This window comes from Molothrus aeneus, chromosome 6, assembly GCF_037042795.1.
Source record: "Molothrus aeneus isolate 106 chromosome 6, BPBGC_Maene_1.0, whole genome shotgun sequence".
Lineage (NCBI taxonomy): Eukaryota > Metazoa > Chordata > Aves > Passeriformes > Icteridae > Molothrus > Molothrus aeneus.
Window position 1 is genome coordinate 33,583,977 of NC_089651.1, and position 24,807 is coordinate 33,608,783.

General features: G+C 38.0%; 1 protein-coding gene across 1 annotated transcript; it reads left to right on the top strand.

Moving 5' to 3' along the window:
* Positions 1–14,120: 14,120 nt before the first annotated feature.
* GJD2 (gap junction protein delta 2) lies at positions 14,121–19,063 on the top strand. Its single transcript, XM_066551698.1, has 2 exons — positions 14,121–14,417; positions 15,097–19,063. Exons 1-2 carry the CDS (start codon positions 14,347–14,349, stop codon positions 15,938–15,940), a joined length of 915 nt encoding a protein of 304 aa, XP_066407795.1. The 5' UTR covers positions 14,121–14,346; the 3' UTR covers positions 15,941–19,063.
* The last annotated feature ends 5,744 nt before the right edge of the window (positions 19,064–24,807 follow it).

Sequence of the window (24,807 nt, forward strand, 5' to 3'; positions counted from 1 at the left end):
GTGGTGCTCAAAGGGAGATCAAGGAGCACCTGAATTTTAGAGGGGGCCTCCAACTCCAACTCCAGCTCTTCTAGAGAGTGGAAATACAGCAGCACAGCAACTCCTGCCACACAGGTATCCCCCTCTTCAGCTCCCTGCAGCTGGTTGTGACAGCAAGCAGGTGAAACATGCAGCTGATGCCTTCTGGGGAGGAAAGGGTCTGGGAGGCACATATTGCTGGGCCAATAGTTATGGGGAGCTCTTCCACAGCATCCAGAAGTACAGCAATTTTACAGTATCTGCTATCAAGGAAAAAATCAACATTTAGGAAATACAAGCCATATCCTCATGTAATAGATGAGTTCTGACACTAAATTTCACATTCAATCTTATTTATATTTAATTTTGATTATATAAATTATTTCCAAGACACAGACTTCCATCTTCAAAAAGAGTCACTATTTTATATTAAAAAACCAAACCCCAAACCTAAAAGAATAAGAACCATTAACCTTAAACAAGAAAACTGTCTACTTTAAGTCTGTATGTATATATGTGTTTACAATGCTCTGACTCTCTGATAAGTCATGGAGGAGAAGAGTTCTTGCAGAACTAGAAATCTCAGCAGATTTTAAAGACAAACCACTGAACAAGTAATAAGAAAAAAACACTTTACTTCTTATATGTATATATTAGAAGTATATATATATACATATATATACACACACAGACACATACATGCACACCAAAATATATTTTTACATATTTGTGCCTATATATGCATACCAATATTTTCCCTAAGCCTTCTCTTTAACTGTGCCATGGCAGAGTATACAACTGACTTGGTAACAACTTTCAGAGACCACATCTGTACCACACAGCAAATGGAAAGGAAAATATTTCTGGTCAGAAACATCACAGAGGTATTTTAGTAAGACAAAACTGTGAATATTTTGTAGCCTTGTTCCTAAGGCAGAAGTTAATTCTTGATTTATTTTTGTGCTCAGAGGAAAACCTCAGAACTTTGGAATTCTGAGATCAGAATTAAGTATTTTTAGTGACAATGTGAAATACTCTTTCCTTCTTACAATCAAAAAAGTGCCACAGAGATAATATACTGCTAAAAGTGTAAAAAATGGCAGGAGAAAACTTTTGTGACGTCTGGTGTCACATTCTGCATTTTAATGGCTGCAGCAATGGTTTTGTAGACTTTTCCTTCTGATGGAACATATTTTCACCTGCTTTCATCAAACTTTTTCTGCCATTTCAGCTAAGATCATGAATTCTGTCCATTGTACTGGCACCTAATGAAAATAAGAAACTACATTCTGACTTTATTTTTGTAAATAAAGAGCAAGTGAAATCATCAGGAATAGTAAGTATCCTGCAGGCTCTTCTTTTTGCAGGAGATATTCGAAGAGCTCCATTGCTCATACAAAGCAAATATCTTGCCATTGAAAGTGCTGTGAGGCTATTTCTTGTATAAGAAATTACACAGAGATAGTGATTGTGCAATCTCCTAATAGGGTCATGTGGTGACAGAGGGACAGTGGGTGCTATTAAAAGCTTGACATTTATCACTCACAGTGTTTAAATTTATCATGGAATTTGTGGCATTTGCCAATCTAAGTATAGAGAATATCACAAATACCACAGAACAGATAAATACTGCTATGCAAAACCCAACAAACTGCTGGTGGTTCTTTCCTAAATCTACAGCACTCCCCATTCTGGAAATGCAGTGCAGGTGCTACTGGCTGGAATTTCTCTGTATGAAAAAAGAAAAAAAGATGTTTGGTTTGATTTTCTTTTCCTTTGTTTTGACTAGTTAGATTAAAAGGTTTTAGGTATAGGAAATTTTTCTGTGTGTCTGTCTGTAGCCTCCAGAGAAATGAAGTCCCTATGTAAGTTTTAGTGTCCTAAAGCTAACATAAAACAGATCATGGAGTAACATTTTGTGTTGTAGTTTAGTGGTGATATTTGGGCAAAGGTTAAATTTGATGATCTTGGGGGTCATTTCCAAACTTTATGATTCTATGATGCTGTGGCATATAATTTACAAAGACAAAATATACATGACAGTACATGAATTTTATGAAATGTTCTATTGGAAAATGCATTATATAACTTTTGATGAACAATTGTGGAATTCCTGTTGGAAAAAATTACTTTTCTCCAGATAGTTGTTCTCTAGGACTCTGAGCTTTAGAGCTCTGTCTAAATCCTGAAGGACAGAATTAATATAATCAATCACACTGTACACTTGCTCTAAGAAGCACACAAAAGTCATCATTATTTTCTTTGCAATAACTGCAGAAAGGACATTAAGATGTCCTTAAGATTAGTGTTTAACGGAGCTATATTTTCTTCATCTAACAAAGCAGCTTTGATGGTTGGTGGTAGAGGAGATAAAGGCTTTGCTGTTGTCTTATGAGTTTATGAGTTTAGGTTTATGGAGTCCAGGCACCCAAATCCACCTTGTACCTTGGAAGGTATTGTTTCTTGACTTCTCTTTCCCAAGCTCTCAGGACAGCTGCTCTCAAGTCACACCAGCAGGTGCAGTTCTGTCCCTGCTTGGCTGGTGGTGGTGTTGTGGTCCAAAACCAACAATTCTTCCTAAATTGTGTAAAGGGTGTTTTGCTACAGCTTAAGAAATTGAGGCAAAAAGTTGAAAGAATGTGTTCATAGTTGAGACCAAGTTGTTCATCTTTTACAATGATGTGTGCTTGATTCCTTAACGGGATTCTAGCCTCATAGAACAACCCTAAGCCTAGAGTTCCCTGCCATGCAGCTATTGAGACTGGCTATTTGATTATCTCTGAAATTTTTGAATGCATCTGGTTACAGCAGATGGCACTGAAGAGTATATAATGAAATTCCTGGGCTATCAGCAAGACCTGTGTGTCACAAGTCACTCCTGCTGTTAATTCATGGCATGAACTCTTCCCGTTCATTTGCTATTCTCTTCCCAATTCCCTGGTCTTTCTAAAACCACAATTTGCCTGGTGAAAGCAACGGAGGGAAGCAGCTAGAGAAAGAGGGTACTGTATCAAACTTCAGCCATTTCTGTAATGATTTAAAATTTACAAATTTGCCTTTTGAAAAATCTTTTGAAGAGTCTAATATATTTTGCTTCAGTAAGTATTTCTTTGGAGGACTAGAACTTCAGATATACCTTAAATGTGGAACAAAAAGGCTGCACTATATTCTTAGGTCCATTAAAAAAAAAAAAAAAAAAGAGAGAAAAGAAAAAAGGGCCAAAAAAAAAGGGCCAAAATCTCAGGTCAGATAAATCTAAACACTGCTCTTGTTTTGAAGCTGATGATCCTAGTAGGGCTGTCTAAAGTAGGTGAGGGTATGGATATTTTCCAAAACATTTTTATTCCTTCCTATGCTGTAAATCTCCAGTGCATGCTTCCAATCAACCACTGAATATAGCAGCTAAAAATAATCAAGTGGATATTTGTCTCTGTGAAAGGGCATTTTGTGTGGATATTTCACACTGTGTGATTCAATCTAGATTCTAGTGCAACCTGATGCATACCTCTGAATATACTCTCTGACTTCTGAGGAAATGATTATCATAATAAATATCATAAATAAGAAACACTTTTGTGCTCTCTTAAGTTAGAAGGTAATAATACCCAGTCACAGAAGTCCACTTAGAATTTGGGTTATGTACTTCTTTAACTTTGCCTTTTCTGTGTGTATTTGATTTTCTTATCTACACATTCACTTAATGAAAAATAAAAATATTTTAACAAGTTAATTACAGCCATTGTAGCAGCATACTTGATTTGTTTCAGAGGCAGCTGTGATAGGTCTCTGCAGGACAATCATCATGCCTCGTGAAGCAAGTATGTTGGCATTTTTCAGTTCTGGAAAGACTGTTTTCCCCTGCTGCTGGGAAAAGAACAATTAAATATTTTTAATTTAATTATTTTGATATATACACTTGATATATTTCTCTGAACAATCCTCCCAGTGAAAAGAAAGCATAGCATCTTATTTATGATGTCAAAATCAATGTCTTTACATTATACTTGCTCCCGCCCCCACCCCAATCTTAAAAACTGAAGAAAATCACATTATTGAGAAGGGTTGATCATAAGAAACATGACCTTTCAAAAGGGGAAACTCAGACCCAGCTCCCTGTTTGAGAATGTTTCTACAGTCATGGTGCAGGTGGGAGTCTTGCCACCCAATTTACTTTATCATGTTGGCCTCATTGTCTTTCAGAGTGAAACATGTGGTGTTAAGTTGTATTTTCCATTCAGCAGAAGCTGTGCCTACGCTGTGTGTGTGACTCATCCACCTGTCTAGTTGGTGTTCTTTGGATTAATTGATCTATCTTTGAGCTCATGTTTTCTCTCATATTTTGTTTGTTTTTGTGGCAGTCATATTTGGATTTCACACATTTATTTTTGCTGTGCATTGTGCCTTCAAGCCCAAGGTACAGTTTGCACTGACATTTCAGGTAGCATGGCTTTGGACTTTGATAACTAGTTGGTGTAATTAAACTGAATATGCTTCACAAATATTTATTAAAACCCTGTGAGACTGGCTGACATTTTTTTGTCTTCCCCATTGCACTAGCATTCCTGTGAGCCTTTTCCCTTTGTAATACAGTTTCTGTCCCAAGACTGATCCCTCAAGCCAAGGAAATAGTTAAAATGATGAAGTGTATCAAAAAACACTAATGAAACAAAGCAGACCAATAATTTATCCATGGTTTTTTTTTTTTTTTTTTACATATCACTGATTGAAATGCATTTTAAAGAGATGAAGCCTTTAAGTGCTTATCAGAAAATACTTGAATCACCTTGCCTGATTTTTGTCCACTAAAACTGTAGGATGGATATACTTACACAGTGAAACCAGGGCTGGAAATCAACTGATTTCTATCTTTTAAGATCAGGAGAGGGTCCATTTTGAGAAAGCAGTGGGGAGCTATGTCTCACCATGGCATCTTGAAACTCCCATCTGAAAGCTGTGTGTAATTTTCATCTATTTTAAGCACTGAAAAATCTTAATTAAATCAAAAGCTTGAGGGCCCTAGTCCTTCTGGCTTTTTAATTCACCGTAAAACCTCTTTTCTTTTTAGGCAAAGGGAAGTCTCTGGGATGCAACAAGTCCTTCACAGATTCATTCTTAGAAGTTTCCACAAGGAAGAATGTGTTTCATCCAGCCTCTGTGTAGAAAATCAGGAAGGGGAAAGGGAGAGTTACTTTCCCATGTTAGGAGGTATGACCTCCTTATGGGCTTGAATACAGTCTGAGTGACTCTGTCTTGAGAAATTTGTGTGTGAAATGGAGATATTATGTAGAGGGTTATTGAAGAAAAGAGATTTCTTTTATTGTGTTTTGTCAGGTATAGACATACAAACACATAGTGTGTTTACACTCTTACAGGTGTAAGAGATGCCTGAAAACCTGAAAAAAACCCAGAAAACATAGGTAAAACCTGATCTATTATTGCCAATACATCTTAGTAACTGGTAAAAAAAATCAATAGTTGGTAAAAATGTTTACAATATAAAATATTTATCCATTTGCATATACATATAAATATATGACATTCACACTCTGTTGCATCCCTTGAAGTTCAACTGACAAATATTTTAAAGACTCTGTGGTTCAGGCTCTGGTTTAGGTGTTTATCCACACAAGAGGTGTGTAATGTAGGGTGTGTAATGCAGCCCCTTTCCTTTTTTTTTCCCCTATAAATCAGTGATAGCTTGGTTAAGTTGATCAGAGGAAAACAATCCTCAGGTTCTTGCAGGAAAAGTGTGAAAGAGGTTGCAAACACTGCAGAGCAGAATTTCTAAATCTAAAATGCCAAGTAAATACTTGATTCAAACAAGGACAGATTTGCATAGGATCTTCATAAATCAGTGCAGCCCTTGAGCAACTCTAACCTATGCAAGAAATTATGGGTTTCACTGTCATCTAGAAAAATAAACTGTAACTTCCAATCTATAGCGTCATTACACATAATGCTGATTTGTCCTTTTCTTAAAAACATAAATAAATCACACACATTTGCAGCTATCCTACAATGTTTCATGAATGATTGAATTTATCTTTTTCTCTTGTGTCACAGATTCCTGCATTATAGTTGAAAGTACACCATTTCTACAGATTCTGAAAAATATAGTTATGACTTGAATATTTCAGAACATGAAATATTTTGCAAATCTATAGGTAAGCATTCAACTTCCTGTGACATAAGAGAAATTGATATTCTGAATTTGATTTTGCTCGATTTTGAAATGGAAACATTACAAAATTTAATTAAATACTCATCCTGGAAATCTTTTTCTTTAGGAAAGATTAACAAATGGTGTTATGAAAACAAAGCATGTTGCACAGCATTGAGCAGATGCTGTTTGTTAGTAACAGTTGTGGAACTCACAAAAATGCCAGTTTTAATCACCTCCTGTGAAATTTCAGATGTGCATGATTGGAATGGGTCTGAGAAAACGTTCTGGCTCTATAAATTGGTAATTTCCAGTAAAAGTGCTTAGCTCTATATACTAGATTAAAGATTCTAGACTAAAAAACTGATACTACTGAATATTTATAAACTCGCATTAATTTGAAAATAATTTTTTAAAAAATTAATGACCTCCACAAAGTATGTAAGATTCTTTTCTCAAATCCATGGCTATATATTCTTGGTCCATATGTACTAATGTCACTGAAAGCCAAAATTCAATAGCTTTTACCTAGGATCTTACCTGGGACAAAGTCTAAAATCTTGTGAAATTCAAATATATTTTCCCCACAGAACCAATTTAACTCACTTCAGTAATCTCATAGAGGAGGATTCCTGGATAATTCCTATGGATGGGTTTGCCTTTGCTTAATCCAGACACTCTTCTCTAACACATTCCTCATGTGCACTATGGGGGACTTTATCCCCTTCTGTGGTAAGCAGGTTCTGACTGAGCAGGGCCAGCTCAAGAGGTGGAGCCTGCAGCGTTAACTAATCAGGTGTTAACTAATCAGGTGTTAACCAATTTTCACCAAAATGTAAATCTCAGTGTTTGGAAGTTCCACCACCCACTACTTTCAGTGTGGTTTATAACACTCCATTATACCACTCAATTTTTCCAGAGGCCAGTGCATGATAGAGAATATGACACCCCCAGTCAATACTGTGCTCTCTGGCCCAGGTGTCTATGAGGTTATTTTGAAAATGAGTCCCATTGTCCAGCTCAAGTCTTTCTGGAGTTCCATGTCTACATAGTACTTGCTTTTCCAGGCCCAGCTTGACAACCTGACTTGATCCACCTTACCCCTCAACAGTTTCTGTCTCACCCCATAGAACTCCCCAGCCAGGACACACATGCATAAATACATACATTCGTGCACCCTGGAATATGTATTTATACCTTATGTATCTGGAATAGAATTAATATCAAATATATTTCACAAATTTTTGTTACAACTGTAGAATCTGTGAATGACAGAAGGATTAAAAACCATCTCATTTCTTACTGAGCTCCTGCTTTTCACTCCCGTTCACTGACATAGTTTACTTTCAAGTCAATCACTTGAATGCCCTAGTTATTTCAAGGGATTGTTTCAGCCTGGCTTCTGAAGGGAAGCTTTAATGTAACGTGAATTCCGTTCTGTGACTGGCGAGATGGGGAGGGAGAGGACAAGAGTGGGGGCACCAGGAATGCTGAAGACATATGGTGGTGTAGTGATCAAAACAAAGGAAAAGAACTCCTTAGTAAACCACGTCATCGAACTGAAAGCAGCTGGGAGTGCAGAGATTCAGCATTTGGTTGAAGGCAAATGTAGACAGGGCAGAGATAAGCAGTAGGTCTGAAAAAAAGTGCTTGATGTAATGCATTCATGCTGAAATACTGAAGCATGATTTCTCAACCTTTATTTTCTTTTTTTTTTGTTTGTTTTATTTTTGGTATGGAATAGGAAAAGCATCAAAATGCTGCCAGGAGTTCCAGTAGAGAGGACTCTTTTCTTATTACTGGATTTTATTTTTCTGTTGTTCTGGATATTCTGAAGCATTCAATAACTTTCTCATAACTCATATTCTGTCATAAAAATTTTTAAAATGTTCTGGTACAAATATCTTCAAGGTTTTAAAATTCTGGCTCATCTGAAGCCAGTGGGAATTACTATTAGTACAATGAAAATTTACTACCACAGAATGAAGATATTATGATATAATATACATTTTTAAAGGTATTATTAAAGTTAAATTAAATTATGTTTCTTCTGATGACAATCTGTAACTCTTTTTGATGGAAAAGAAAAAAATAAGGTTTGCCAAACTGACTCTAACAATATTCTGCATTGGCTCTGGCATACTGGTATAATTGGCTGGTATTTTGCCACAATGCCCTAATCAGTTATATTAGGCTACATTTATTTCGTAATACGTATCTTTGAAAGAAGATAGACTCTAGGAATAAAATCATTTGTTCAATAGTGAAAAATTTTCACTCCCATATTGAATTAATTATTATATTAGTATGTAGATATCTTTTTCATCCTTAAAATGTGTACTAAATCTGTTTATAGAGGAATACTTCATACTCTTTTCTGTCCAAGGTGTTTTTGAAAGGCTCTTTTATTAGTGTATATGAAAACTTAAAAAGAAAACTGAAACAAAAACTCACATAAGATTGGCTTACAAATTTACACTTAAGTCATCATAATCCATGAAATTACATTAATGGATGTTTGGATGCTTTAGCACAATGTGAGTGCTTTTTTGAGATTGGTGAGAGTCAAAAAGGAAACTCAACAGACTGGCAGCAGATGATCTGGTCAGTAGAATATTTTACTTTTGTATTTCTTTGCAGAGCCTGTCTAGTAATAAGTATTTGTTCCAAAGATATTTTCCTTCTCCTGGCTGCATCCTACCTGCAAATAAATCTGAGTTTGCAAGAAGTGTAAATGCTGCTGCATTAGGAGCTGTAAATATGCCAGAAGTAAATGCAAGTGTAACTCACTATATAGGTCCAAGTTATTTCCTAGGAAATTGATTTGAGCTGTTAATTTGTGCATAGAAAGGTCCCTGTGGACAGCTTACAAGAGCCCCATAAAACTTCGGTGATTTTTTTTCTGTCAGGAAATAAAATATTCTGTAACTAGAAAGTATGATACTTAATTTTTTTTCTTTAAAGCAGTTCTATTTTGATATTTTAAATCCCCTTAGTTCACAAGATTGTGGAATATTTACTTACTACCTGCCCCCATTGTGAATGTTTCTTATGATAGCCCCCTTACCCTCTTGCAAGAATAGTTATGGAGCTTCAACATGACTTATGAACCCTCACTTTCAAAGTTAATGACTATTCATAGATTTATTCCTTCTTCACTGATTACATTATTTGTTTTCTTGAATAGCTTTTCATTTATTGCAATCTTCATTTGTAGATATGGACCTCTGATGCATAATAGAGTCTTAATTTGATTATTAAGTTATCAGAGTGTTTTGTTTGTTTATGCATTACAGGAAACCCTGAATTCTGTGCACTTGGCACAACTACTGTCAAGCATGAAGGATATAAATGCAAGCTCTATTCCATGCTCACAACAAGGACCACAGGAGCCCACCTTGCAATTGACAGCTTTGACACAAACACTGCTGGCTGATGGGAAGAGTGTGCTACCCATTTCATGGCAGCAAAAATAATATTCTTGCAATGTTGCTTTCTCTTGTCAAGGACTGAAGTCATTAGCACATCCAAATCTTTTACCTTTTGGGAAGTCATTACTTTCAAAACTGTGGGAAAAATACACTTTCTCTGCTGTGATATACTAGAGTTATCCTTTGAGGGAATTTCATTTGAGAAAAAGACGTGGAGAGGGATTTCTTATTAAGATCTACTTTCAGCAGCTAACTGTAGCTAGAGCTGTACTCATACAGTGGAGAGGGAATGTACACACAAATGCTTATTTTAATGAGAGAGAAAGTGTAGGTAGAAGCAGATGACCTAGATGATTTTATGAATAAAAGATTTAATCTGATGCAATCATTTCATTAATACACACATGGCACCAAATGAAAACAGAGCATAGCAGATGGCTATGAGAGGTCTTAAAAAGACATTCTCAGTTTAGTAGCTAATGACTTATATTTCATGGACTACACCAAATACTATCAGAAGTGAAACATTTATTGTAGAATCTTCCAAAGAATGTTCTAAAGCTTTATGACAGTAATGCTGAAAAATCTCTCTTTTGTGACACTAGTTAGAAAATGCAGTCACATTATACATTATACAGCTATAGAGCAATGTAATTTTTTCACACAAACTGCGAAAAGAAAACTCCATTATTTTATTTATTATTAGCCTATATTTATTTAATTTAATTTAAATTTATTTAAGTAATTTGTTCAAGTTTGCTACAAATGGTGGAAATAGTGGTTTCCAGTGTAACAATGAAATATGGTCATTTGCCATGCAATTTTAGAATATAAATATGACATATATTCATATGCTATGATGATGGATCCACTGCAAGCAGCTGCAAAAAATTGCATTGAGGGAGATTGTTGGCATAGTACTAATAATTGATTCATTTTAAGATAAAATATTTAGTGTAAATTTAGGATGAATGTGTAACTTTAAAAGGAGGCAGTGAGTGTGGAAGGTTCAGGTAAGATCTGTATTGTGTTTTTACATTAGTAAACCTCAGCAGAGAGAGCAGGGAAGCAGGGGAATAATGCTGTTTAGCACACTGTATTACAGCACTGGCCATGTGGCTGCCTCATCCTGACCCTCTCATGTTCTCCATGTCCAGGTTGCAGGGGGTCTGACAGACAAGCCAAATGTATCAGTTCTGCTCTCAGTTTGTTATGCATATTGTATGTATATTCAGTATGTATATTCCTTGAGGAATGTGCATCCTGCAAGACTTGATTGCTCTCCAGACCCTTTACAAAACCAGATCAGGGCAAAAGGGCTGGATTTCTTAGAGAGAATCTGGCCTACAGCTTCTTACAGACAGATTAACCTCAGTTTGGCTTCAAACTGAGGACACATTCAAGTCTCATTCTCCAGACCTAATCCAAGATCAACTTAGTCTACATTACTTCATCAGAAATTAATATCACGGCACTGGTGTCTTTGAACACATGCAGACTGAATTTCCTTTTGCAAAGATTGTTTGAGATCCTGTTAGGAATGACAGAGTTTATGCTGAATTTGGATGGATCAGGAATACTTATTGTCTTTGAATGCAAACCAAGAGGAACAAAAATGCACCCTACCACCCAAAAGCCTATGTGTGGAATAGCAAGTTGATTTTGTTTCCTTTCTATGCAACAGATAAAAATATTGAACAAGACAAGCTTAGCCCTGTTGCAAACTGTTATTGCTCCTTTATTAGGAAACAGTTCTTCATAAAACAGGAGACATAAAGTTTTGATAATCCTGAATGCTTTTTAATGAAATGTAGGCATGGGTTTCCAATCTGAATATGTACACTGTGCAATATACATCCACAGCATCTTTGGCAGCCTGCTGCTCTGCAAATCCTGGCTTTGCCATTGGCTGAAGTATTCAGGGGAATGGTGTAAAAACTAAGATGAACCTTTAGAAGCTGAAAATCTTCTTATGTCTACAACTTACACTCATGACTATACATAGTCTGAGCACTTTTTGATTTAGACAATTTGCGAGCTAAGTCCAGAGGTTGCTCATATATCATATAAAGGATAATGGAAATGCAGTTAATTGCATTCTTCATACACTTTTCACTGTTGTGTAAAACATTCAGAGAACATCACGTTGATTCTTATTACTTCTATTTTGACAGCAAGTCAGGCCTCAGATAAAGGACAGAAATTCAAAGCCTCAGAAATCATATATGTAAATTTGAGGTATAGAAACTTCTTTTTAAATTTTTAGCCATGTAAAATGAATGTTGGCCTTCTCACTGAATTTTTTTTTCAAAACTCACCAAGGTCTGAAGTCCTGTAAATTTTCTCAAGAGGAAGGCCAAGTATGCTATGTGTGAATGTGGTTGCAGGGTGGTATATGAGGTTACTGTGGAAAAAAGAGATATCAGGTATTCCAGAATGAGATGCCACTCCTGTAAAAGAAGGTCTGAAAGAATTTGACTTTAAACTATTTTTAAATCAAAAGCAATTGAATAACAATGTTTATATGTTTTCAGCATTCATTTATGATATTTCCCCTCCTTGTCTTCATGACTGGGCTATCAGGAACACAGGAAACACTGAATAACTGTTAATTAATAGGCCAGTTTTCGATATGATCAGAATGTAATTCCTTTTCATTTAAGGGTCCTAAAAGCTCAGATAAAAGAGTTTTCTATCCCAGTATCAGGGAACAGCTTTCCTTTGTAGAAATTCTGTTATTTGTCTATGAACAAAAATCTTCTCTGCTCTCTTCAGTAGCTTCTATCATGGGTTTCCCCTCTGTTTGGTGTGCTAAATAGGATTATCATCATTAGCTTCTTAGCATATTCCCTGCCCTCTCTCCTTCTACACAAGGCTTACTGCTTCCCTTACTGCTTTGATTTCTCTTTTTCAGATCCATCTGCAAACAGAAAATTTTGGTCTATATGAGACACTCAGTTATCAGCATAGCTGGATAGATAACACAGTCCTCTTGAAACCAACCAAACCAAACTCCAACCTCTTCTTTTTAGCTTTGGTGTTGCAGAAGCAATTTTTAGAAACAATATACAAAAGTCAAAAGACTCTTGACTGGGAGAGAATAAAAATCTCTCAATTTCTGTGCAGAATTTCTGTGTATTCACCGATCCTCTCTTGTTTGATACTTTCCTAATTCAATCAGTCAACTGACCCAGTATCACGTGAAGCAGAGACCATCTGCATAGTCCTAATGAAAAGACAACAAACCTTGGGGAGTCTAAAGCATACAGATGCCTTCTTGCACAGATGAAGCATGGTCCCATTTATTCAGAAAACACTTAACATCTTTAACATAACATGAAATTGGTTCATGAACTGGAAAAAAAAAAGGACTACATTATTTATTATTACCTATGCAGTTCTGCTTTAGAAAGAATTTGATTTTACTGAATTCAATGTAGGAATATTATGGTAAGACCAATAAGAATTTTTCTTATGTTGTTCTTTAATGAGATTAGTTGAGCAGGTGTGAAGGTTTACTTGATTATTTTGTAAATATACAGAATACGAGAATATATTTTACACTGCTTCACTGGAGAAGTCAATTCCAATTGGTACCAATGTTTTGTGTGGAAATGTTTGGTGATGTTTCAGGTACAGTCTGTAAGGGTATCTGTAAGATGAAAAAAAAAATTTTAAACACAGTTTATGAGAACAAAGTGTGCAGACTGACTATAATGCAGGGATTTATTCAAGATACTTTTTTCTTGTACTGTTTAGAGATGCTTTGCATGAAGATTTGGTGTCTTTTCTAGCATAAATACAACCTTAGTCTCAGAATTCTCTGAAATGGGTATAAATGAGCTTCATTTCCCCGCAGTGATTCTTATAACTGTAATCAGGCGAGAATAAAGATGCAACTTGAAGTCAGATATCTTCCAGAGCTTAGCAGTTCTAACAAGTAAGGTCACTGCTGTATTCCACCGCTGTTTTGATCTCTAGGAGTGAGGCAAAGCCCAGCAACCCCAGGGACCCCCGGCCAGGGGCCCATGGCTGGAGAGGGCGCCGTGTAGCGCTCCCGCCCTGGAGCAGCGTTTGGGACGGGCCGCGGGGCAGCGGGGCCCGGTGCTGGCGGGGCTGCGCTCCCGGGCGGAGCGGGCTGTGCCGGCCGGCGGGGGCGGAGGGGCAGCAGGCGCCCGGCCGGGGCGCTCCGGCAAGGAGGCTGCACAGTGAGCCTCGTGCCTGCCGGGGCAGCCCTTCCTCCGCCCTCCCTCCTCCTCCTCCGTTTATTTATTTCATTTATTTTTATTGCATTTATTTGTTTGTATTCACCGGAATAATAAAAATGAGAAAATCCGAGCGCTGCTTTTGGCTGCTCTCCACCAACCTGTCAGTGACGCAAGCGGAGACTACTTAAAGGCAGATTAGAGGCAGCAAGACATTAAAGCCAACCTTCCTCCCTCCACGCCGCCGGTCCGCCCGCCGCGCCGCGCCACGAGCCGAGCGGGCCGGGCCGGTGGCCGCTGCCGAGCGGCCCCGAGCCCCGCAGAGCCGAGCCGAGCCGAGCCGGGAACCCTCGGCAGGGCTGCCGCCTCCAGCCGCCCTCCCGCCACCGGACTGCGGGCAGTAGAGACGAGCTGCTCTTCGGTTTGTTTTCCCTCCCCCGAAAAAAAAAAAAAAAAAATAGGAGGGGTGAAAAAGGCAGAAGTGAAGAGATCCCCTACGCTTGCCAAAGTCTTTGTCTCCGGATGAACAGCGATGGGGGAATGGACTATTCTAGAGAGGCTACTGGAAGCTGCCGTGCAGCAGCATTCTACTATGATAGGGAGGTAAGGGTCGCGGGAGAGCTCCGGGGAGCACGGGAGGGGATCCCCTCCTGTCCGAGCCGGCCGCCCGGGAGGTGCGCGGTGCCCTTCGGCCGGGCTCTTTCGGGGTGTGCCTGGAGCTCGCGTGTGCTCTGTGTGTGAATGTGTTTGTGTTTGTGTGTGTGTGTGTGTGTGTGAGTGTGTTTGTGTGTGTGTGTGCTCTGTGTGTGTGTGTGTGTGTGTGTGTGTGTGTGTGTGTGTGTGTTGGGGAGGCTGGTATGCGGCACGGGGCGCGGAGGCGCGGGGACACCGCAAGCGCCGCCGTCCTTGTCCCCGAGGAGCCACGGGGCACCAGGCGGTCGTCGGGGAGACCCCACTGCCATCGGGGTCCCGCTGCCGGCGCAACCCCGCTCCTTTCCCGACCGTGCTCCCGGGGGCCCCAGGGCCGTGTGGCCGCCCTTCGGCCGGAGGGGCCAGGCGGGGGCCAGCGCTGACCGCCGGCCGCGCTCTGTGGCACACGGCCGCGCCGAGGCGATGCCGCGCAGCCTGCGCGCCCCCCGCGCGGAACCGGGGCCGGATCGAGGTGCCGGGGCAGGTTCGCGGCGCCGGGGCCGGTGCCCGCGCCGGGGCCGGGGCCCGGTCAGCACTGGACAGCTCCCGGCCGCGCGGCGGCGGCGCGCACTGACGGGCTTCTCTGTTGCAGGATCCTGCTGACCGTGGTGGTGATCTTCAGAATTCTCATTGTGGCCATTGTAGGGGAGACGGTGTACGATGACGAGCAAACGATGTTTGTCTGTAACACGCTGCAGCCAGGCTGCAACCAGGCTTGTTATGACCAGGCTTTCCCCATTTCTCACATAAGGTACTGGGTGTTCCAGATCATCATGGTGTGCACTCCCAGCCTGTGCTTCATAACGTACTCCGTTCACCAGTCTGCTAAACAAAGGGAACGGAGGTACTCCACTGTCTTCCTTACCTTGGAAAGGGACCAGGATTCAATGAAGCGTGAGGACAGTAAGAAAATCAAGAACACGATTGTCAATGGGGTGCTGCAAAACACTGAGAACTCCACCAAAGAGGCAGAACCAGACTGCTTAGAAGTGAAGGAAATCCCCAATCCTGCTATCAGAACTACAAAATCAAAGATGAGGAGGCAAGAAGGCATTTCTCGATTTTATATCATCCAAGTGGTCTTTCGAAATGCCCTAGAGATTGGATTCTTAGTGGGACAGTATTTTCTGTACGGATTCAATGTCCCTTCCATGTACGAATGTGACAGATACCCTTGCATTAAAGAAGTAGAGTGCTATGTTTCTAGACCCACTGAGAAGACTGTATTCTTGGTATTCATGTTTGCTGTCAGTGGGATTTGTGTGGTGCTTAATTTGGCAGAACTGAACCACTTGGGCTGGAGAAAGATCAAAATGGCAGTGAGAGGAGTACAGGCAAAAAGGAAATCCATATATGAAATCAGAAATAAGGACCTGCCAAGAATGAGCATGCCTAACTTCGGCAGGACTCAGTCAAGTGACTCAGCTTATGTGTGAGGCTGTGACAGAACTGAAACACTGTGCCAGGTGGAACAGACCCAGATACCATTAGAGAAAGGTACATTGCTTAGGCAAGCATTTTATCAAACCACCAAGAAAGCCATTAAGGTATTGGATCTCCACATACTGAACTAGCTGCAAAATGCAGCGCTATATAAAAGACTGAAAAAACAGCTATAAAACCATGCTTGACCTAGCCTTACAGCACAGCTACTATTATTCCTACTTTTCTTTCTAATGATTGGGTTTTATCTGTCAGTGAAGCAGCTTTTTGGTCGTCATTAGGATGTTTACAGTTTGAATTGTCTGACTAATTGTCGTAAATGTGTAGAATGTTCATATCAAAAACTCTGCAAGGATACTCTATATGGGGTGGGGTGGGGTGGGGGACACTGTTGCAATGTGCAGGCATAAGCATGTTTTAAAAGGAGGATAAGCACACTGTAAGGAACCTAACCACAGCTCAGTCAGGATATCTGCGTTCACGTATCTCACAGATGTCTTATTTTGTTTGTCTAAATCACAGACTTTATTCCTGGTGTGTATTACTAGCTATTTTCTATCATGGTTTGTGCATCAATTAGTCATGCTAAAAATAAATGCTGAATATAATTTTGCCATTTTTTCTTTGCCTGTCCGCACACACACACACACACACACACACACACACACACACACACACATGCACACATGCACACACACATGTGCGCACACACACACACACACACACACACCAGAGACCTTAAACATCTTGCATTAGTTGTGACCTGCAGAATATATCAGTACTTTTTGATTGATTCCCTAATATGTGCATGAATAAGATAGAGTTGGTTCATGCCAGCTGAGTTATGCATTTACCTACAATCACCTATGATGACACACATACCAAAGGAAGAGAGTTCATTGCATTTAACTGTGAATATATCATCTTTTCTCTGCTCTTATTTATATAAGTGCCATACTTGAAACATCTAACTCTGTACTTAGTCAAAAGGTTGTCTTGCGATACCAGCTGGAGTGAATCGATTTTATACTCTCTTTTGTTTATTTTATGCTATTTGTTCAGTCATCGCAATGGTGTAAAAAGCAGCTAAAGTATCTATTGATAAATAAATACTTGCCTTTTTTTTTTGTAAGCCAGAGAAATTTGTTCTTTATTCTTGTATACAATTGTAAAAAAACTTACAGGGTTAAAATAATTGACTTACAACAATTATTCTTCAGGGTTTAAAATGTCTTGTTGGTATTCTAAACTCTAAGCAACAAAACCTGGGAAATCAGGACTGTTTTTTATGCCTGTTTTCCTCCTTAAGCAAGCTTCCTCTGTCTTTAAAGCCTGATCCAAAGCCCACTGACACCAACAGCCTTCTTTCTGCTGACACTTAGGGCAACACAGTCGGCTGCCAAGGTCACTCTAGGAATAGCCAGAATACATTTACCCATAAATGGAACAATTGCAGTTTTTCATCAGGGAATCCAAATAGTAACCTCAGCTTTTCTGCCTTACAGCTGGTTTAAGAAATATGTTGTTCATGTCCCATCAACTTACTGGTAAGCCACTGGGGCAGTCCCAAATGAATCTCTGTTAACAGCAATTATCCTAATATAGAATAGAATACTAAGGTTTACTTAATGATTTTTTTTAACATTTTTAAAATTCCTTCGAATTCAACAGAAAATATTTCTCTGGCAACAGTAGGAGTTGGATCAGGACTAAAAAACATACAAGTGCATTTCTAACTAAATAGTATCTGCCCTTTAAAGAAAAGGGCCAAAATGGTGCTGGAAAATCTGGGGGTACTTTATAACATAAGAAGGAGACATGGGCTCAGAGTCACAAATGGCCTTTTGATTGTATTTTTTGTCAAGCCTGAAAATGGATTTTATTATATATTGGCTTGGAGATGATGCATATAAATCTTTTCCTCTTGGCTTACAACAAATACCTTAACATTCCATTCTTGTCATTTGCCAGCATTGTCACTTTAAAAAATGTTGATTAATTCTTAGATAGTCTATCCATTATCACATTCATCTGTTGTCTTTTTTCTCCCACTGTGAAGCATCAAAGATGTGTCATGTTTTTAAAGATTTTAAATATATTTTTCCTTATGTATAAATTTAAGAGTGTTCCTGATTTGATTATAGAAACCTCTAAAGATGGATTTCTCAAATTCTTTGTGATAAAAACGCACACTGATATTGCTAGTTGACTGCATGCTCACTGGAAAACTGCATGTTATTTTTAGAAGGACAACATGGCAGCTAAAATCTCCATCTGCAAAATAACAAGCTTCTGAAGATTATTATTTGACTCACAAATCCAAGTCTGATTTTTATTTTGCAGAGTCCTGGGATGGTTTTCAAAATCTCATTTTGAACAGATATTGAAAGAGAAAATATTCTTTGACAGTCATAAACACTCCTTTAATTTTGAAGAAATGAGAGATTGTGCACAAAGCGCTTGATCCAGTGCAAATTAAAGTTGAAAAAACAACTTCAGTGGGCTTTGCTTCAGGTTCAGCATATTTTCCTGTTAGGCAGAAGCCCTAATGCAAGTTTTTTCCAGTGGCTGCATAGCAGTTTTCAGTCAAACTCTAGTGAAGGTGCATGTCTTGAAAGCGATACGATTTTAATACCTTAAAATTCTAAGGTAATATATAGAAAGTATCTGTTTATATTAGTCAATGCAAGTGAATCAGTTAATTTAATTTTTTTTTAATGTAGTTGCACATTTGTAATCCAGTAAGTTGAGATTCTTTGGATTTGTCCAAAGAGAAGAATATCAGGAAATGTAAATGCTGATTTATGTAACAGGATCAGTGATGAAGTAGGCAAAGAATTATATTTTGATCAACAGAAACATCATCCACCATACTTGGAATATGGCTTTTCATATTTCAAATGAGAGATTAAATGTGTCAAGAGATCAGTTATTCTAACCTTCCTTTTAAATTGTTATTTTTCATTTCTTACCAACTACTCATTTGTCATGGACAAGAGAAACATAGCAAACACTTTTTTTTGTCAATGTATGTGAGAATCATATGATTAATGCTAATGGACTGTTTGCATGAAAGCTGACTATTCATTTACAGAATAAATGCTTTAAAATTGTCACAGCAATGGAAAAGTGTGTTAACTGAACAGAACTGAGTGAACATGAAGCTGAAGAGCACATTGCTGACTACTTAGGTCTTGCTCCTGCCTCAGTGAAATAAGTTAGTCTCACCATTGGCATCTCTGTAAGGATCGGACATTAAAATTGAAAATTGAGTTAATGTTTGTTTTCTTCATTGTTTACATTGTTTTGCACTCGTGGACAACATTATGTGTCATGATAAGTGCAAACATTAATGCATATTCACTAAGCTCCTATGGAAAATTGCAACAGAATGTAATAAACCATTAGTTTCAAGGAATTTTAAAATGTACATAAAGTAATGAAATTATTTCCTTTCTATATAGACTTGATCTTGTGCATTCCACACCTGTGTGAATTTCAAAAACTATTTACATAGGAGCTATGAATCATTTCACCAGATATGTATAAGGTACAAGGAGAGTCGATTAAAATATTTTTTAAAAGAGGAATTTTTTTTTCATAATGAAAACTGGCTGCATTTTTATGTGTAGCATTTTTGCACAGGGAAGTTGAATTCACTGGTCCCATAAAGAGTTTAGTTTTAGAGACCTCTGACTGAAAAAATGTAAGGGTTTTCATCTTTTTCAAGGGAAAACTGAAGAACAGAGAGATCAACTGAGATGAATGAATTACAGAAGTGGTCAGATGGATTTTACTTTGTTTTCCACAAAAGAAGTATGAAACAGTCAGAATCTTCAGAGTGGGTGCAATGTTTTCCTGGCATTATACCTAACAGGGTAGGACAAAACTGCTGCTATGTAGAGAACCGCAGGAAAAGATGTACATGAAATGTTAAATGTGAAGAAGAATTATTTTCCTGCATTTTTAAAAGATTACATTTTTTTTCAGGGCAAGAGGGTGGATCAGGTGGACATCGTGCCTGCCTTCTTTTGGCTTTATTTTGCTTGAATATAACTGTTTCACCTTGCTCCTTCAGCAAAAAAGGTTAGAAGCCTTTGTTTGGTGTACAAGTATGGAAATGGGAATTAAAAAATTGGGTCATATGAGGAGAACACAGGCATATGTTTTCAGTACTTAGCGTCTGGTCTGGCACTTCATGAATTTAATGACAAGACTTCATTTTCTGTGGGACCAAGTCAATTCCCAGCTGGGTGAAACATTTTTATTTCATGAGATTAACAGGAAAGATTACAGCATTTCTGTGTTGCACACCTATCCCTCAGTATTTTGGAATGTTCTTTCCAGAAATTCTATTTTATTGTAAGCTTTCAGAAAACACACTAAGTTAGTATCAGCTACTCATACCAGATCCTAAACATCACCATTCTCTCAATGAAATTCTGGTAGTATCTTTATGAAGAAAAATTGGGCTAGGAAATGCTTCGTATTATGTCTATTAAAATGTACTGAAGAAGTCAATCAAGAGTCGGCATTCCATTAGATAGGTGCAGATATGGAGTATTCCCTGGCACTGCATTAAAAATAAACCATGCATATGGATATGTATATCTTGCAAATGTTTGCAAGATCGTTAAAAGATTTTGCCTAAGCTGAATTAGTGTGTTACAGATTGAATTGCAGAGATGGATACAGAAGTCCCATATCCAGAGACAGTTAAAAACTGAACTAGATGCAGTGACCTGACTGGGTATTTACCATGCAAAAACCCCCAACAATCACCCTTTTCCTCTGCTTTCTGGGGCTATGGGCTGTACCAATTGCTTTAGAGAGTTTAGCTGAGCAGGTGTCTCTCCAAGTGACAGCTTTTAAGAGGCTTGTCTTCACAACAGAAAAATCTATCAGCTTTTTTGTGGTGGTGCCTGAAACACAGGATGAATCTGATCTCTAGGTTATGGAGACTCACGTATAAAATGACTTTCTGATATTCCCTCAAAGTGAGAATTACTCTTGTATTCAACAGAATGTGACAGTAAGGTATTAATCCACCTATTTTTTGCATATATAGTGTGGCAAAAAAGGACATAGAAGGGTTACCAGTATTTGGATAATGATTAATACACCGTAAAGTGATGACACAAATCTTGACTTTTGTTTCTTTCACTGGAGACAGCATTTTCTCCATATGATTTATCTATAAATATATTTCATGGCACATAATTAAGTGTAACTTTAATTTTTGAAATATTTTGTGAAATTTCCAATGAAATTGTAATTGATGTTTTCATTTTTTTTGTTTGAGGAATGCTAAAATAGAAAATTATTTGTACCCGTAAAGCAACCTTACATTTGGAAGAGATGGTTTCCTTTTCAATTAGGATCTTTGTTTGTCAAATCCTTTATATTTTTAAGTTTGCACTGAGCAGAGATTTTTTTAGCATATTAGAAGTACATATTGTGAAGAGATAACTTTAAGGAAATGTATAACAGCAAAATTGGGGGAAAAAAGTAAGGATTTGTGGGCATTAGAGAAAAGTAGGTGTGCTATGGACTTACTTTCCCCTACTTATTAATAGTTTAGGTATTAAAGCATATTCAGAACATATTCCGAGCAAATATACAAGATTCTTTGCATTATCTCTTACGTAAGCAAAATGTTTCTAGAAATTATTTCCAACTATTTTCCAGTTTTACTTTGAATAATTTAAATAGTGCATTACAATGTCCAAAGCCATCATGAATAGTGATGTCCCTAGCTTCACCCCTAATTTCTGGGGTTTTTTTGAAAATGTACCACTGCTCTGTAAGGAAAACCATTTTGCCACCAGAAAACCTGCCTGTCAGAAAACAGTTGGTACCTGGCATGGATATCAAGCAGGCTTTAGAGGAGCAACCAGAATAAAGCTGCACATTAAAGGGTGACTTGTGATGAGCATGTTATGAATGGAGTTACTGCAAGGCCAAAACAACTCAAATAAAGGGGCTTCCACGTTTGCACTGCATGTGATAATCAGGTGCAAGAGATTCAGGGGTTCTGAAGGAAGAGAAGGGATGTAGGAATTTCTTTACTTTCTCCTTTGAAAAAAGAAGACAAGACCTGTTCTAGCAATGTTCTTTGTGTAAGAACATGTATAATTCTACATACGTACAACTCTGAGAGGAGTCCACATCTGACATTGTTAAATGCCCACCAGCAAGTGTTAATTGAGCAATATTTAGTTTGCATATACAGAAAGATAACACATTCAACTCTTTACCATCATTTTCTCACGTGCAAGTGGAAACATAATTTGTAGGAACAAGGAAATAATTTGTTAATTTTGCTATATATGTTTGTGCTAATTTTCCAAAAGTGAAATTCTTCATATTTATCTCTCATGAAACTTTTAAAGTTTCTCTGTTTATAAAAAGGTTGAAGCACATTTAAAAAAAAAAATAACATGTTTATATTAGTGTCATAATTTGAGGTTTGGGTTTTTATTTATTTATTTTTTTAAATTCTGTGTGGTGCAGATTTTCTTGATGTATTCTTCAATTTAATATTCTGGTTGGTTTTTGGATTGTGTCTCATACAACTACAGGGAACTGTAATTTTTCTGGTTTTCTTTTTAAATTATTATTATTATTAACTCAGATTCTGCACATATGTTAAAGTATTATAATTCTTAAAGTATCAGCAAATATAGAATTTTTCAAAAAACATGTACAAGGCATCCAATTATGTTTTATTTAGTGTGTGGGAGTTTTGTTTAAAAAATAAAACTAATTTAATTATTATTCCAATTTTAGAAATTATATCTCCTGCATTTATTAATGTAATTTTTATGTTAGCAGAGACTGAAAATTTTATCTGCCTTCACCTATGTGATCTATAGTTCCAATTTCAGCTTACTTTGAACCAATAGGACCACAGAGCATGAACAATCAAGAGAATAATAAAGCTTAATGAGGCACATTGAACAAGAAGTGAATTTTAGAGTGACGTTGATCTTATATATAACATACACTGAATTAAATCAGTCTTTATGGCCTAGTAACACATAAGTGTTATTAGAATACATTATCATTGTATATTGTTGGGAGTCATACTAAGAAAAAGCCAGTGTTACTAATAAGAAGGACTTTTTTAAAATCATTGCATTTTTAGTTTCTCAAATAGTTGTTTAAAAATCTCTTAAAATGATGTAAAGATTGAAATGTAACTGTGACACTTGCCCATCTTAAGTTGCTGAAGCACAAACTATAAATACATCTCTATTGATAAAATACTTCACAGAGTCACAGAATATGCTGAGTTGGAAGGGATCCATAAGGATGATGCAGTCCAACCCCTGGCCCTGCACAGGACACCCCAAGAGTCTCATCCTGTGCCTGAGAGCAGTGTTCAAACATTTCTTGAACTCTGTCAGGCTGGTGCTATGACCACTTCCCTGGGCAGCCTGTTCCAGTGCCCAACCTTCCTTTGAGTGAAGAACCTTTTCCTGATATCCAACCTGAACTTCCCCTCAGTTTCCTGACATTCCATCAGGTTCCGTCACTGTCACCACAGAGAAGAGATCAGTGCCTGCCCCTCCTCATCCCCTCACAAGGAAGCTGCAGACTGCAATGAGGTCTCCCCTGAGTCTCCTTCTCTTCAGGTTGAGCAGAACAAGTGACCTCAGCCACTCCTAATACAGCTGCCCTCCAGAGCCTTCTCCATCCTCGTGGCCTTTCTTTGTACACTCTCTAACAACCTTTTATGTCTTTTGTGTATTGTGGTGCCCAAAACTGCACACAGGACTCAAGGTGAGGCTTCCCCTGTGCAGAGTAGTGCTTCTTTGTTCATATATGTGTACTCTTCAACTTTGCTTAGCAGGTAGTCAAGAGAGAAGGGGCCCTAATTGTACAAGTTTGATTAGACCGCAGTAAGAGCATAGACAGATAAAATATTTATAGCGTGATTCTTGAATTTGGCAGCATGACTCCTATTAACATTAATGGAATTTTTACAGCTGAATCTTTGTGCATTGAGTAAAAAATATTCATTCCTGCTGTTTGCTCAACAACTTGACCTTTCTACTGTAAATTATTACAATATTTTGAATTAATTTAAGACTAATTAAACTTTGAGGCCCTCTTGTACTCTTTCATGAAAACATATATCAGGGAGAAGCTAGTTTGTCAGCATGAGCATATGGTTATCTAAATTTAGCCTATTTTATTGAAAAGGTGTCAAATTTGATACATTGAAACTGTGGCACCATTGGAATAGAACCTTACACTTTGCAGTATTAGAGTTTATAGCAATACAGTGTGCCAAGGAACTCTGCAGCATTGGATATTTGATTCCTTTCAGTACTGAAAAGCCTATGAATATTTGTTACAGTGACCTTGCTTTGAATAAAGGAGAAAGAAAGGAATTCTGCCAATATTATTGGTCAGGAGGTCCTTGACCAGGCTGTCTCCTTAGCAAATGTGAGAGCTTCTGGAATAAAAATACAAAAATACAAAAATGGAACTGTGTTTAGAATACCAGTCCTATTCAAACTAGAGTTTTTCTTAGAAATGTCCCCTGCTAGACTATGAATGGTACTATGGGGCTGTGAGATCTTCTGCAAGGCTGCTGCAATCCTGTATGAAAATATTTAATTGTAATTAACACCTGAGTTGCCACTGGTTGTCTGTCTGTCTTGAAGGTACTGTATGACTTGCTTAACTATTAAAACAGCTAATCTCTCTAATTTGTTTTGGTCAGCATTTCTTCACACAATATCTACCAAGACACAAAACTCTCATTCAGGCAAGCCTGCTTTCTCAGGTTTTATCCTAGGACAGTGGCTCATATCCTCAGGAACTAAAGAACACAAAACTGGCTCCAGCC

Bases quoted from the DNA above. Each gene is read 5' to 3' on its own strand.
- GJD2 (XM_066551698.1), top strand. From the start codon at position 14,347: ATGGGGGAATGGACTATTCTAGAGAGGCTACTGGAAGCTGCCGTGCAG. The intron at 14,418-15,096 runs GTAAGGGTCGCG...TCTCTGTTGCAG, and splicing joins CATTCTACTATGATAGGGAG to GATCCTGCTGACCGTGGTGG.